We start from the raw sequence: 15,838 nt of genomic DNA, 5'->3' as shown, positions 1-15,838 counted from the left end.
CAGGCTTTCTCAGTGCCCCAGTGCAGTTGAGACCTGAGTGTGGCAGTCACTGCGGTCTCCTCCCGCCGCCGGGGGTCCTGGTGGGCAGAGCCCCAGGCACCTGGGAGCGCCCGGCGGCGCCCCCAGGGCTTCCTTGACGGGGTCCCTCGCACAGAGGAGGTAATCCGTGCAGAATCCTCTGCCTTCTTTTCTGAAACAGGATTATACCTGTTTTGCCCAGGGCCACGTGCAGGGTGGTCTGCACCAGGGCGTCCCAACAACGGACCCCTTTACACCGAGTTCTGAACCCCCGTCCGCTTAGGTCGGCCCGATCCGAGGGTGGGCTGCTGGGATCATCGCCGAGAGTGGAAGAGCCAGGGCCAAAGGCCGAAGGGAATACGGGGAAGTCAGGAGCGCGCGGCCAGACCCGCACTTGACAGCCCCGACCGTCAGTTTCAGGCTGAGCCGTGCGGAACGATGGAGTTTCACCCCGACCCAACGTGGCAGGGAGGGCTGAGGAAAGGACAAGAAGGGAGGAAGGAAGGGAGAGAGGAGCGAGGAGGTGGGAGAGGCAAGGAGAATGCAAACGCGAGAGAAATGGAGAGAGGTGGAAGCCGAGACAGCGCAGACTTGTGCGGAAGCCAGAGTGTGTGTGAGCGAGAAAAGGATGCGCGAGAGAAGTGGAGAGATAAGGACGAAGTGAGGACGCAGACCGAGGAGACTGACAAGGCCTCATCGCCGCTCATGGCCCAAGTGTCCCCGGTTCTCTCCTACAGGGTCGATCCCACACCGGCCCCAGCGCGGCCGCACGCCCTCTCCTCCCCGCGGCCGCCAACAGAGCGCCCCGCCCCGGGCCGACCCCCGCCGACCCCCGCGGCTGCCCGGCCGGCGCCCCGCGCGCCGGGAGCGCTGGGAGGGAGGGAGCAGCGAGCGAGCGAGCGAGCGAGGGAGGGGCTGCCGGTGGGAGGCAACCATGTGGTTCCAGCTCACTCTTTTTTTTTTTTCCCCTCTCTTTCTTCACTCCTTTTTCTTTCCAAACAGGGAAAAGTGTTCCACGAAGCGGTAACGTTTTTCCGTCTCGTCTTTTCCTCGCTGACCCGGGTCCCCGCTCCCGTCCGGGTGCAAGCTGGTGGGGGCGAGCACTGGAAGCCCCTTTGCGCGGGGCGCGAGGACCCCGGAGCCGGGCGCGGGGCGTGGGGCCGTTCCCGCGCCGGCACATGGCTGCAGCCGCCCCGCGCGCACCCCGAGTCGCCGCGCCCAGCTCGCCAGAGGTCCGTCGGCTGCGCTCTGCTGCGCCCCGCCGCCACCGGAGCCAAGCAGCGGCTGAGCGGGGAGGAGCCCGCGCCCGGGCATCGGGATGATCCTCCTCGTTCTTCTGGGGCTAGGTGAGTGCCTGGGGAGGACGGGAAGGCGAGTGGCCCCGGGGAACACACTGTCCCGCACCCGGGAGGCGACGCGGGCTCCGAACGTTCGTCCCCGTGGCCCCAGAGTGAGCCGGGCGCCTCTGTGCCTGCTTCCCGGGCCACTCTGAGCACATCTGGCAGCGGAGGGCCGCCCGGTCGGCCATCGAACATCTGGGCCTGGAGCAGGCGGGTGGGGGCTTTCCCGGTGGAGCTGGGCCGCGAACCGCTCGGTGTGGAGGGTCCTTTGGGGGGGCGGTATTTAGTTTCAGGGGTATCTGGGGAAAGTGGAGAATTAGGGGAAGGAAGGTTTATTCAGGAATGTTTTGTGCCAGGTTCCTGAGGGTGGGGGGAGCTTTTTCGTTTCAAGCAGGCGCCTGGAGGGCGCAGATTAGAAACAGATGTGTTGGAGGGTAAAGGAAAAGGCGTAGGGGAGGAGGTGGGGAGAGGATAGCCGGAGAGGGGAAAGGGCCGAGCACCAGGAGGACCAGGAAGGTGCGGAGAGCCTGGGAAGAATTGAGGGGAAGGGAAAGGGCTGGGAGCAGGACAAAAAAGGAGGATAGTGAGGCAGAACAAGACTGAGGGAGGCCGGGAAAGACCTGAAGAAAAATGGAGCACAGGAGGGTAGACAGGGAAGCAGAGAAGTGCTGCCTGCGTGCCCCTTCCAGGTGTCACCCAGGCAGGACTCCTGAGGCCTGGGAGGCCCTAAGGCACAGACTCACCCCAGGCAGAAAGCAGGCGGGTCTGCAGGACAGTGCCCATCAAGGATGTATGGTCAAGAGCTGACAATGGGATGCTCTGGGTCAGGGAAGGTGGCTGGGGAGCTGAAGAAAAGTCACCACAGGCACCAGGGAAGTGTGGGCTACAGCTGACCCAGGACCAAAAGTGAGCCGCAGTTCAGAGAGCCAGCAGGTGTGGAGCGTGGCTGCTGCCCTGGACACTAGGCCAGGGGAGAATGCCCCCCGGTTTTGAACTGACCACCTGGTTGACCTCGGACTATGTACCCACTACCCAGGCCTTCGGTTCCCATAGCTCCAAAACAAGCAAACCAGACAGTTCCTAAGTCCCCCCTGTCTCTGACAGCCTTAAACACCAAGAGTTTGCTTGGGGCCTAATGGATAGAAACCCACCCCCCCCCCCCCAAACCAAAGCGAAGAGGCACTAACAAGTCCCTCTGAAATAGATGTCTAAGGCTCTCTCTTTTTGAAACCTTACAAACTGGGTAGGCCAGCCTCAGGCCAACAATAACCCATCACCCAGGTTAAGAGAATAAAAGAGGTGGATCAACCTGAACTATTGCTCAAGTAGGGCATGTAAGGAGCCCTGCTTTTTCTCATCTCTTTTAAATACCAGCCAAGTATTGCAATATCACTCCTGGGCACAGCTGGCATATCTGGATGGCACCTTTGTCACCTTTAATGGCCTCTACCCCTAAGCCACCAATCACCAGCAGTCAGTAGGCCCAAACGTCAGATCAGTCTTATTCAAAACAGCTGAAATTTACTGAGTCCTCATTATGCTGAACACGTTACATGGGCCATCTCGTTAACTTATTTATTATTCACACCAACCTTATTGGCCACCCACTATTATGATCCCCATTTTACAGATGAAGAAAACAAGATGTAAAGAGTTCAAATATAATAACACTCAAAGCCGTAAGCTCCTGATTAGCAGAGATGGCATTTGAATCTAGGTTGTTTTCTCACTAACCTGCCATGAATACAGCCTTCCAGCTCCACAGAAGGACTCTTAAAGATGTTTTCTTCAGTGAGATCCTGTTCAGCGCTTTTCATGGAGCAGGAAATGTCAGTGTGATCCTGCCCGTGGGAGGAGCCTGGGGAAGGGAAATAAAACAAGGGTATTTGAGCCCCTGTTCTACTCCAGCCTGCTTTGGGCACAATTTCTGATGGAAAGTGACTTTGGCCCACATGGTCAGTTGAAATCAGCTGGCTTTGATGATGGTCTGCCTCTTGGTATCATGAGAAGGAGAAAACAGACTAAGACATGGATCAAAAGATAATGTTGATTCCCTGGCTCTTTTTTATTGAGTGCCTACTGTGTGTAATCATTCCTGTGGTGAGAATATCATCTGTTGGGTTGATGCTCTTTCTCATAGAAATTGTCTCTCTTCGTGATGTCTTTTTTTGGGAGGATGGGGGTTTGGTCATTGTATACCAAAGGCCATGTAGAAGAGAGCAAGTGGGCTGCTGACATAGAATTGTGCATAACTGGATGCTCATCTACTGAGAGGATGATCACCTACTATTAAGCTTTTGCCATATAATGATGCTAAAGCTGAAACTCCAGTACTTTGGCCACCTCATTCCAAGAGTTGACTCATTGGAAAAGACTCTGATGCTGGGAGGGATTGGGGGCAGGAGGAGAAGGGGGCGACAGAGGATGAGATGGCTGGATGGCATCACTGACTCGATGGACGTGAGTCTGAGTGAACTCTGGGAGTTGGTGATGGACAGGGAGGCCTGGCGTGCTGCGATTCATGGTGTCGCAAAAAGTCGGACACGACTGAGCGACTGAACTAAACTGAACTGGACACCTTTGTTAGAAATGCAGAGACTCATGACATCCCAGATCTCAAATTAAATAAACTATTCAAGTATGAATAGTCACAGAGGGACAGCCTAGAGGGGTGGTATGGTGGGGGGTGGTGGTGGGAGGGAGGCTTAAGAGGGAGAGGACATATATATACTTATGGCTGATTCATGTTAGCAGAAACCAACACAGCATTGTAAAGCTGAGGTTTTGAGCCCTGGGATGCTTGGGCGGGCACTCGAACAAAGCCAGGAGGAAAGCCCTCAGAGTTGCCTGAATCCTAAAATCATCTCTGGGCCCTGAAAGGAGCAGTTCTGGGGTGGCTTCTGGCCACTGCTAGCGTGATTTCTGGCCTCTTTTCTGGAGAAAGTTCAGTATTGAAGGGGAGTCCGAAGGGCTAAGCATTCATAATCTGAACAAACATGGACCTAATGACTCCTTCCTTTCTAGACCCACCAGTGAGTGAAATCAAATGTCCCACCTCTCTAATGTGAATGAACAAGAAGTGCTCTGATCTCCATGGAGGAGAAAGAAGGGGGACTTTGTGGGCTCTCCCAGCTCCTCCTCTGCCCGCCACCCTTCCCTCTCCCCTGTTGCTCAAGTCTCATTATCCCATCTGAACTTCTTCCTAGACTTCGTAATAGCAGCCACATGGCCTTCGGCTTGAGCTCTCTCTCCTTCATCCTACACACTGCTACCCCAGTAATCTCATGAAACAGCTGTTATAAGGCAAAGAATTTGGATTAGAAATCTGGCAAGCTTTCTGGGTTCTTGTTCTGACTCCCTTGACTGTAGAATGAGGGTGGAGGGATTTTAAATTCAAATTTTCTCTGATTCCTTGATCTTGTACTGCTCTTCCATAAACCTGGAGTAGTCTCCATTGCCTATAATGTCAAGTACAAATGTTAAAGATATTATACAGTATCATTCGCAACTCACCGCCCCCCCTACACACATACACACGTAACTCTTCAATAAACCTGGAATACTTCCTGTATTCACATTATGCCACGTGCTTCTTTCTGGTTCTCTGCTTTTGTTTATAATTCCTCCACCAAAAATGCCCTCTTACTCTCCACCCCTACAGATGGTTGACTTCAGATCAAAATCCTGTTCACCCTTTAAGTCTCACCTCAAATACCACTTCCTCCATATACCCATCCATGATTTTGCCAACAGAATATACTTTCTTTCCTTCCTTGAATCTCAACAGCCTTTCTGTTGTGCTGCTTTGTATTATAGTGACCTGAATGCTTAGAGTGTAAGCTCCATGCCTCATTCATCTGGGTATCACTTTCAGTACCTTGTATAACCTGAAAGAGTGGAAACTATCTGTTAGAATGGTTGGATTTTTGAAACATTTGGAACACTTAAGGTCAAGAGAAGTGAAAGCTTTGGAATATGATTACTGTTTGACTGTGGAACAACACAACTGTGAGGAGCCTAGTTTTAACTCTTTGCTTTTGTGCTTCCTTGTCCATTAATGCAAATACAACCTGTACTGTTTTATTTTAATTATGTACAAAAATTATACATAGAACATTACATGGACAGGGACCAGACAATACGTCTGTTATACAGACTGGTTGTATCGATAGTACCAGATTTTTTTTAATAGACTTAAAAAATTTTTTTTCTCCTATTACTCATTAATTAATTAATTAATTTTTGGCTGCACTGGGCCTTTGTTGCTGTGAGTGGCCTCCTCTAGTTGTGGTGCTCGGACTTCTCTTTTCAGTGGCTTCTCTTGTGGAACACGGGCTGTAGAGCGCTCGGGCTCAGAAGCCGTGGCTCACAGGCTTAATTGCCCTGCAGCATGTAGAATCATTAGGGCAGGGATCATACTTGTGTCCCCTGGATCGGCAGGTGGATTCTTAACCACTGGACCACCCCGGAAATCCTGTTAGCACCAGATTAACAATAGACTTCATTGAAACTTTTGCCAGGATGGGGAAGGAGCTTTGCTTCTGAGAAAATGAGTTTGAGGAATGCTTGAACAGCCTACTGGCCCATGGCCTGATGATCGGTCTCAGTAGGCTTCCATGTCCTTCCCTCATCTTCCCACATTAATGGTGATGGTCATAATAAAGATATGTTCCCAGTAGGTTCATATCTTGTCTCATTCAATTTTTGTCTTGTGCTCAGCTGGGCAAAGTATGCATGAGTATATTTCATAAATATAACTAATGATGAATTAGACAGACATTTTTAAAAGGTAGAGTCAAAGATTATCAGACATGGGGAAAAGATAAGACACTATCTAAATCAGTACAGTGGTTCTTAAAATTTTGAATTCCAGGCCCCTCTGAGAATTCCAATGAAAACCCTGAATCCACTTCTTAGAAAAAGACATTTACACATCAAATTTTCCTGTAACTTCTAGGGGTTCAGTGACCTCCTAATACCATTCCTTGGAACCCAACTAAATCCTTGATCTAAACCCACTCCTTCTTTTGTGATGAAGAAAGAATCAAAGTTCAGAGAGAGATGGCTAAACTTAAACAAGTAGCTTAATAGAAGGGCCAAGACAAGACCCCCTAACTCCATAATCTATCCTAGCACACATTCTCGAGGTAGAAAATTTCTCTCTCTCCACTTTAGCTCATTAGTTGAGATCCAAGATCACAGTTGCTCTTCAGATGCTCCATTTAAATGAGCTAAGCGCTGAATAATTGCCATTTGGTTTTTATGTTGAGAAATTGCCTGAAAAATAGGGCAGACGTCATAGCATTTCAATTTAACCATCTTAACTGGAAATCTCGGAAACTTCTGCAGTGCCTTATATAATGTTTGGTGTATTTGGGGGGAAAGGGATTATACCCGAAGTCCTAAAGATGTAGGTGTGCCTTCAAGGAACCAAGCAGGAAATCAACAGCTCTAGCTGCAACTTCATGGTTTTGCTGGTTTATTCTGGGCAAGTCATTACCATTCTGAGCCTCAGTTTCTTTCTCTGTGAAATGAGGTTACTAGACTCAGGTTATCTCTAAGTTTCCTTATACCACTAACATTCTCTGGTTTGTTTTATAATTCTGAAAATTTGTCAGCTGGTCCAGACATGGGTGTGGTCAGAACACATGGGTGTTAGTTACCATGCTTGTTTGATTTCTTTTTTTTCAGGCATTGCCCACTCATGGGAATCTGTAGCATATGATTATGAATCCAGAAGGGCTGGCTGCCTAATGTGAAGAGAGCAGTTGTAACTCCACCCTGAGTCTGCCCTGGGGCGCTGTTAGCCAGGCAGCATCATTCAAGGTCAGGGTAGATGGCCACAGAACTCAGCCCTGGAAGTTTAGTACCTGAAATACTCATCAAAGGGCCTCATCCTGAGCAGAGTTACCTATAAAACAACCCGAAGTATGGACACCCAGGGTAGACTTCTGAGTAGCAGGTCTGTTTATGGAACTGTTTACAAGGATTAAGCATTTCCTTCAGTTTTTAAAATTGAGGCATAATTTATATATGATAAAGTATACCCACTAAGTATGTAGCTTAATGGTTTCCCTGCGTAGATTTGAACTTGTGGTTGGGTTTTGAAATATGAACTGTATATTTTTAGCTCCCTCATAGTACCTGAGAAAGGACTATGTGGGTGGGATTGTTATGACAGCAGAATTTATTGCTAACATTTGTACAGAGTTCCACAGTTTACATACCTTATCTCATTCTCAAATCACTCGTTGAGGGTAAATGTCATCATTATGCCACTTCACAAATAAATAAACTAAAGTCTAGAGAAATAAAGTGAGTTTCTCAAGATTACCATCTTAGTAAACAGCTGAGCCAGGACACAAAGCAAGCATTTTAGATCCCAAAAACAATTTGCTTTCCAGTTTTCAGGAGGCACATAGTTATTCTGAAGTCAGGGCTCCTGTGTTACCAAAAAGAGAGGGTCAGGTTGAAGCAAGGCTTCATTTAAAGAATTCCAAACCATAAATCCCACAGTGGAAAGATCAGTTAGAACATTATCACTCCCTATCCCGTACTCCATTCAGATGGTTAAGAAATGTTTGGGTTAATGTTTATTGTTTACGATCCAGAATTACTGCATATGGCATACAAAGATTATGTTTGCCAATGAATGAAGTTACATACGCTAATGAATCAGAAGACTCTCCTAGTCCTCAAGGTCATTGTTGTGGAGACCTTACTGTGCTTTTGAGAAGGATGTGTGAGCTCAAGCTCCTTGTTGGTACTGAGACTGGGTGATGATGGTGTATGTTTGGCTATGACTTGCCCTATATATTGCCTTTTCTAGTTAAATTCCTCTTTTCAGCAGTTTTGACTTCTTTGTTTCCCTTCCCCAAAGAAGAATGCAGACTGTACCAAAAAGAAAAGAAAAAAAAAAATTCTGGTTATCTGAGCTTCTTAACTGTCTAGATTCTGGGAAAATAAAAGTTTGTTTCCTTTGGCACTGAATAGACCAGAATGGGGAAGAAGGCTGAAATCAAACAGTCTTGATTTTGCTAGTGACAGTGGTGTGGAGCCCCAGCCAGAGTCTGCTGGTGATAAGACTGAGGTCTGCTTTGTCTTTGCGGAAGGTGGGGGAGAAGCCACTGCCTTTGTGACCACACTGAGGTGGGAACAGGGGCAGCCATCTTCAGACTCCCGTGTGGAATATGGGAGCTTTTTCTGAAGCCAGGCAGCAAGGAGATCTGAAGAGCTCAGGCCATTACAACAGGGGAGATGAAAGAGGAGCAGGCGGAAGAGGAAGGCATAGAAAAACCAAGAGCAGAGGATGCCAAAGCTAAAAGCTAGCCTTTCTGGCTTTACAGAGCAGCTTCTCTAAGCTCTTTCTATTGCACAAGGGAAAGGTGGCCACAACTTTTGGGAGCTTCCAGGAGCTCTTATGTGTGTCCCATAACGTTTTTGACTTCATTCATACACCCACACTCACAAAACAATTAGAGAAGAGGGGGGCAGGGTGCTCCTTCTATAGTTCAGGCTCTGTGCTAGACTCCCAGGTGCCAGTAATACGAAATGCAGTTCCCACCATCTAAGAAGTCAGCCCAGTGGGGCAACACAGTCATAAACAAGACTGTCATTGAGGAAAGTACCAGGGTTTCTAGGTGTCCCAGGGAGGAAGCAACTCGATCCTGTGCTGTCTTATGAGATGGGCTGTATGTTCCTACGTGGATCTTCAGGCTGGTGGCTGGTGTTCGCTGGTGGCTGATGTTCATCGGTTGTCAGCAGCACTTGCACATTAGTGGGGCAGGTGCTAAATAAACAGCTGGTGAGTTGATGGATCACCCCCATCGCTATCAGAAGGGATGGATTCAGCGGTGTGAGTCCTTGGCATTCAGCCCGGTGCTTCCTGGAGGGATCGGACCTCCCGAAGTCCTTGCCTATTGAAAGTTATGGGTCATTCTCCATCACAGCCTGCCAGTTCCATAGCTGCCTCTGGTTCCCTGTCCCTCATGGGACGTTAAAAAGAAAAGAAAAAGAGAGAAATACATAAGTGAATTTGGATCTCTTAGTTAAGAACGATAGTCTGTTCACGGGAGGTTTTAATAGCATTTATCCACATGGAAAACAAACAGGATCAAGCCAAGAATAAATTTTTTGTTCCAGAAGAAATCCATTTGTATTGAACAGTCTAAGCCCCTGACATACCCTTACTTTTCTTGTTGGGGTGTTGGGGGTGAGGGGGTGTCAAATCCTGGAGAGGGAGATTGCTTTGCAAGTTCATTGTTTAAATTTAGGCTTGCGTTTGTGGGGGTCATTCTGACTCGGAGCAATAAGCCTTCCAACCCAGCTTCTGTCACTTCTCATTACTTCCAGTGACAGTTCCAATTATTTCCAATCACTCTTCAAGGGAAGAGTCGGGGCAGGCACAGGGATGGCCATGTGGACCAGCAGGGTAGCCGCCTCTGAGCACCCGGCCCCGGGGTCCTGGCTGGGCCTCGCTTTGACCGTGTGACCTTGGGCATTGCCCCTTCCTGACCTTGGTTTTCTCACCAGTGATCACATCTAATAATGCATAGGTTTGTTGTGAGAATTAAATGAGTCAGTGCATACAAAGAATTTATCATCCTGCTCAGAACATAATAAGCTAATAAATGACTATCCCTGCTGGGAGAGGCTCAGCCCAGGGGGATTGGAGGGTTTGCTTGAAATCAGCCAACACCAGGCCAGTAGGCCGGCCTTCAGGGCTCTGACCACCGCTGCCCCTCCATCAGGCAGATGAGTCCCCAGATGTCCTTTGGGGAATGTCACCCTGCCCCATGACCCCAGGAGGTGCATAGACTCCGTCTGCACTGCAGTTTCTGTAACTGCTTTGGGAGAGTAATTTTTGTGTTACTCAGTCCCAGGTAAGAAACGCCCACTCTGCTTACTGTCCACTGAAGCCAGATCACAGGGGGCCGGCTCTGCCCTGCCCGACACAAGCTCCCCGAGGCCCATGCCCACTTGAGCTGTACAGCCTGGGCAAACACAGGCTGGTTCATTTCTGCTTTCACTCTGAGGCAGTGTTTTATTGAGCACCTGTTAGGTAGCAGGCATCATGCTAGGGACTTTCATACAAGAAATTTCTGGTAACCTCATCGCAACACGAGAGGCCGGTATTATCATCATCCCTGTTTGGGGTCAGAAGAGAGTGACTTAGGCTGCAAAGCTGTACAGACTGGATCTGAGTTTGCCTCCTGCTTCTTTGCTGACCTGGGGAAGATGGGAGGGGAAGGACAGATGGATGACACCCCTCTGGGGGCACACAGATGGGAGGCCACTCAGGGACCGAGCGGCTACCACCTGGTCCTTGAGAATCTGGCCTGAGAAGCAGCTGCAGGGCCCCGCATCCTCCACTTTCGTCCTGACCAAAATTAGATCCAGTGAGCTCAACACCCACACTCCACATGTTGAATTGTATTTCCTGTTTAAATTTGGGAGGAAAGGAAAACCTCAAGGTGGGAAGGAAAATGTCTTGTTTTTTTCCACTGACCTGAACAGCAAAGAGAGCAAAGAGTGCGATTCCCTCCCCTTCAAGAGGGCTAAACTGGGTGTCCCAGATTTTGCAGACCTAGAATTCCCACTCAGAGTGGATTCCTGGGCCAGGTGGGTAGAGGCTGGGTGTCCAGCAGAGGCTTGGTCTCCATCTGCTTTCCTTGGCTGGAGGTCCATCCCCCAGCCCTTCAGTCAATGGCGACGTATGGGTTCCCGCCTCTTGGCCTGTCACCCTCAAAGGAGGAGAACTAGAAACGGGACCCCCCCTCTTCACAGCATCCATCTCTGTTCCACCGCCTCTCTCTCCCTGTTCCTGGAGTCCTGCAGCTTCCCAAGCCCAGAGGGATCCAGATGACCGTTGCTCACACCCCTGCCACCTGAACCTGCCCTTCCCCTCACTCTGCCCTTCCTGCTCTGGACCCAGTATGGCTGCTGTCAGGTCTGGCAGGTAATGAGAGGGAGACAGAGATGGAGAGAGATAAACAAGAGAGTGAGACAGAAAAACAGAAAAGACAGAAAGACAAAGAAAGAAACGAGAGAGACAGAAAGAGACAAAAAAAAAAAAACAGAGACAGAAGGACAGAGACAAAGACAGAGAAACAGAGACACACACAGAGAGAGACTTAGACACACACACACACACACACACACACACACACGAAGAGCGGTCGTGTCCTCTGTAAAGCTCATCTTTCCTGTGTCACCTGTCATATGGAGTCAAAGGTTCTCTTCCTTTTTCTCCCTTCTCCTCTGTCCTGGTGGATTCACCCTGCATATCACTAACTCCACTGGGGTATCTGAGGTAGGGCGAGCAGAGGAAGCACAAGTCAGTGATTATAGAATGTGTTGGTGGAATTTAAAAAAACATTATTTCCAGGCTTAGGGCTTATGTGTATGTTAGCCCATATAATCTTCATGACAGCTTTGTGAGATAGGTATTGTCAGTCTCCGTTTAATCAAAAAGGATCAGAAAAGTTAAGACATTTTCCTGGTGTTACATAGCTAATTACTAGCAGAATCAAAAGGAGAAGGCAGGTCTTCCAACTCCCAAACGATTCCAACTCCCAAACTTCCATCTCCCTCCTCCACGGGACCATGAGAACCCCTATCCATGGCAGCAACACCCCCCAGCACTGAGCAGGGCCCCTCACACGTTCCCACCTCTGCTGTCTCATTGCCAGCTCATGGAGCGGGGAGTGAATAGCTTCCTTTGAAAGATCGTTGCCCGTTGTGACTGCTTTCTACCCTGGGAGGACTTGAGGTTTGTCTAATAGGTACAGTGACCAACTATCCTGATTTGCCCAGGACTGGAGCGTGGTTCTTAGAATTTGGAATACAGGATTTTGAGTGCTAAAATCAGGACAATCCTGAAAAAAACCATTTGGTTGGTCACCCAAGCTGTAGACTATGTCACCATTTCAGGTGTGATCCTCAGACGAACGGCAGGGGTAGCACAGGGAGCTTGCTAGAAGTGTAGGTCCCACCTGCACCCACTGAACCAGAATCTTCAGGATTCCCACAGAACATCAGAAACATCTGAGAAGCTCCAGAGCGGGACATCAGGCACCTTTGGCAGGAACTGGGGAATGGAAGACACACACCTTAGTTCCCTGATCTGGCACCATCACCTGCTGTCACCTCAGGTGATGCCCACTGACACATAAGATGTAGGTTTAAAGGCTGAGGGGAAAAGCATTCAAGGTCCCAGATTTGACTCCATGGGAGTGAGAGGCTGGAAGGTGTCTTGGTGCGGTGTGGGTGGGCGTGAGTCTTGGTTAAACTTTTCCATCTGTCCTTGGGATGATGATGATATAAAGGTTCTGAAGTTTCCTGGATCTCCTTCCCTTTTATTGGAGTGAGGCTGGAGCAGGCAGTGGCCGACAGCAAATTACCCAGGGTGTGTGCGGGGCCATGCCCCTGGGCCCTGGGGACACGGGAAGTGAGAAGACAGAGTGTCTAATAGACCCATTATTGTCAAGGAGTAGACTTCCATGATTAGTAGTTGAAGGAACAATGCAAACCTATGCAAGCAGTGCCCCTCAACAGGATTTCCTGTCTGATGCCTGCTTCTTGCTGCAGGAACCTGACCCAGCTTTGCAAGCAAGCTGGCGGTGGTTACCCAGCCCTTCATGGCAAGCACTTCACTGGGATGTAAATAGGAGTCATCGTGAACCCAGTGAGGAGGTGGTTGGCCAACTCCTCCATGCTTCACCAGCTCCTGGAGGCTGGGCTTATCTCAGAGTGAACCCGGGTCAAAGCAGGTGTTCTGTCCTCTGAATGGTGGTGGCATGTCATCTTCTGTTAGTCTTTTTGCTCTCAGACCTGACTGTCGCTTGTGAAAATCACGGGCACAAGGCAAGGTAGGAAAAGACACTTGCATGTCTGGGTGGCGGGGCAGCCTCAAAGTAAAAGAAGCATAACCCACATTTGTCTACTTTCTCTCTGCTCCAAGTCACATGCCCAGCAGGGACTCTGAAATAAGAGCAGCCCAAAGGAGCGGGTGACAGGCAAGCCTGGAGATGGATGTGTTCATCCCCTCAGTTAGAGCTGCTTCAGACAAAACTGATTTCTGCTGTGATTTTAAATTTAAAAAAACTTTTTTTTGGCTATGCTGGGTCTTCATTGCTGTGTGCAGGTTTTCTCTAGTTGTGAGCAGGGGGTGACTCTCTAATTGTGGTTCTCATTATAGTGGCGTCTTACTGCAGAGCACAGACTCTAGAGCATGGACTCAGAAGTTGTGACTCACGGGCTTAGTTGCTCCACAGCATGTGAAATCTTCCTGGACCAGGGATAGAATCCACGTCCTGTGCACTGGCAGGCGGATTCTAAACCAGTGGACCACCAAGGGAGTCCCTCTACTGTGATTTTAATCCCACCCTGACACTGAGAAATCAAACCATTACTTTTCTTGTAATAGGGAGAGATGTCTCTGACCTAGGATGGTTTTGTAACTAGTTTTGTCTGTGTGTGTTGTTTTCCCTGGGATCTCCAAGGGCTTGACTGTGGGTGGATTTTATCAGAGGATTCACATTTCCATTATGAAGCAACTCCTGTGTCCTGGGTTACTTGCTCATCAAAGTTCCGGTCGGGGACCAGACTGATAGAGGGAAAAGGAAATGGTGAGAAAGGTCAGACAATGTGGTTAAAGGCCAAAATGCTTGGCAGAGACAGGAAGTGAAATGTGGGTTTTGGAAAAGGAGAGTCATTAAGGTATAAGATCTTAACTTCAGCTAATGGTGGAGCAAGAGTATGTGTCACGTGAGGTGAAGACGTTGCGTCAGAGGGTGGGTGAGAAGGCAGGAGGAGACGCACAGCTGGGGCGTGCAGGGGTCGGGGAGGACACATGCGGGAGTGTGCAACTACTCAGCCTCATTCTGGAAATAACACATACTTGAAGCTTTCAAGCCAGTTTGGGGACCTACCCTAGGCAGTGTGGAGAAGGACCTTGGGCATCTATCTCATTCTCTGGGTCTCTGTTGTCACTCTGCACAAGCCGAGGTTGGAGGGGAGAAGTTCCAGGTCCTTCCAGCTCTGCAGCAGGCAAGCTCTGCAGGGTTCCTGAGCAGGAGACTGCAGACCCCAGTGATCCCTTGCCGTCCTTCCCAGGCAGACAGTGTGAGCTGATGCCTTACCTGTGCCCCTACCGCCCAGGTCTCCCTGCTCCCTGAGGCCCCAGCTCTACCCCCACTGCTTTCCCTGGCACAAGAATAGACCCACACAGTCTGCCCTGAAGATGCCGAAGCTGCTTCAGTCCCAGGACCTTTGCACGTGTCTTCCAGTGTTCTTGCCTGGAGAATCCCAGGGACAGCAGAGCCTGGTGGACTGCCGTCTATGGGGTTGCACAGAGTCGGACATGACTGAAGCAACTTAGCAGCAGCAGCAGCAGCAGGTCCCTCACCTGGTGCACTCTTTCCCTGGTCTTTAAAGGCTCCTCTTGCCTTACAGTTTTCACTAACAAACATTACCTCCACGAGACCCTTCCTGAGCTCCACCCAGCCTCGGTCTGGTCACATCACATTACCCTGCTATATTTTTTTCCTAACATTTATCACAATCTGAAGTCTTCTTTTTACTGCTGCTCAACCCCTTGTTTCTTGTCTGTTTCCACAAGAGTCTTGGACTTTGTATACCAACTTCTGGATCCCCACAGTGCATCTACACAGAGGTAGATGCTCAGGAAAGAGCATCATGATGAATAACATGATGCTCAAATAACACATGATGAATAAACACATCTGCTTTTTACCCTCTATGGCATGCATAGCAACTGAGACATTTTATAAATGAAAAAAAGTTATGTAATGAGCCCTTGTTTGTACAGAGCTCTTTGTATATATTATTTCATTAATCATTTAGTCCTCATGACAACTCTACTATGTAGATACTATTAGGATCTCTTTTACAGAGGAGGGTGTGGATCATTATAGAGGTGAAGTCCTTGCTGAAGGTTACACAGCTTCTGAGCCATGAAGCCTGGGTTTGAACCTAGGCAGTCTGATTGCAGAGCTGGTGCCATAAGTTCATGTGCTATTCAGTCACCTAAGCCAGTGCTTCTCAGACGTTAAGGTGCTTATGAATCACCTGGGGATCTTGTTAAAATGCAAGATCTGATTTAGCAGGTCTGGGATGGGGACCTGAGATTCCATGTCTCCAACAAGTTTCCAGCCAGTGCTGCTCGTCCATGGAAAACACCTTTCAGGAAGGAAGGGAGAGATGGAGGGAGAGAAACTGAGACTCAGAAAGGTCAGGTGGCTTTCCTTAGATCATGCAGCCAGTTCATGGCCAGCCCAGTATCCTGGCTCCTAGCCCAAAGCTCTTCAAGCAACTCAGAAATGCTAAGGATTTTAAAGCATGTACACATCTTCAAAGACCCTGTGCAGAGAACATAGTCACCTGAATTAGAGATTGCAGAGGGGCCCATGATGATGGCCTGTGCCCCCTGCTGATCATGACCAGGGTACTTGATTGCA

General features: G+C 49.1%; 1 protein-coding gene across 1 annotated transcript in view; it reads left to right on the top strand.

Moving 5' to 3' along the window:
* Window positions 1–996: 996 nt before the first annotated feature.
* CLMP (CXADR like membrane protein) overlaps window positions 997–15,838 on the top strand; it is a 101,701-nt gene continuing 86,859 nt past the window's right edge. Inside the window, exon 1 of the mRNA XM_055548431.1 lies at window positions 997–1,364. Within this exon, the coding sequence (XP_055404406.1) occupies window positions 1,337–1,364 (28 nt within the window). The 5' untranslated portion in view covers window positions 997–1,336. The remainder of the gene's footprint in view (window positions 1,365–15,838) is intronic.

The sequence above is a fragment of the Bubalus kerabau genome, chromosome 15 (assembly GCF_029407905.1).
Source record: "Bubalus kerabau isolate K-KA32 ecotype Philippines breed swamp buffalo chromosome 15, PCC_UOA_SB_1v2, whole genome shotgun sequence".
Classification (NCBI taxonomy): Eukaryota; Metazoa; Chordata; class Mammalia; order Artiodactyla; family Bovidae; genus Bubalus; species Bubalus kerabau.
The sequence above is the reverse complement of the archived record's forward strand: the minus strand, read 5'-3'. Positions and strand labels throughout refer to the sequence as shown.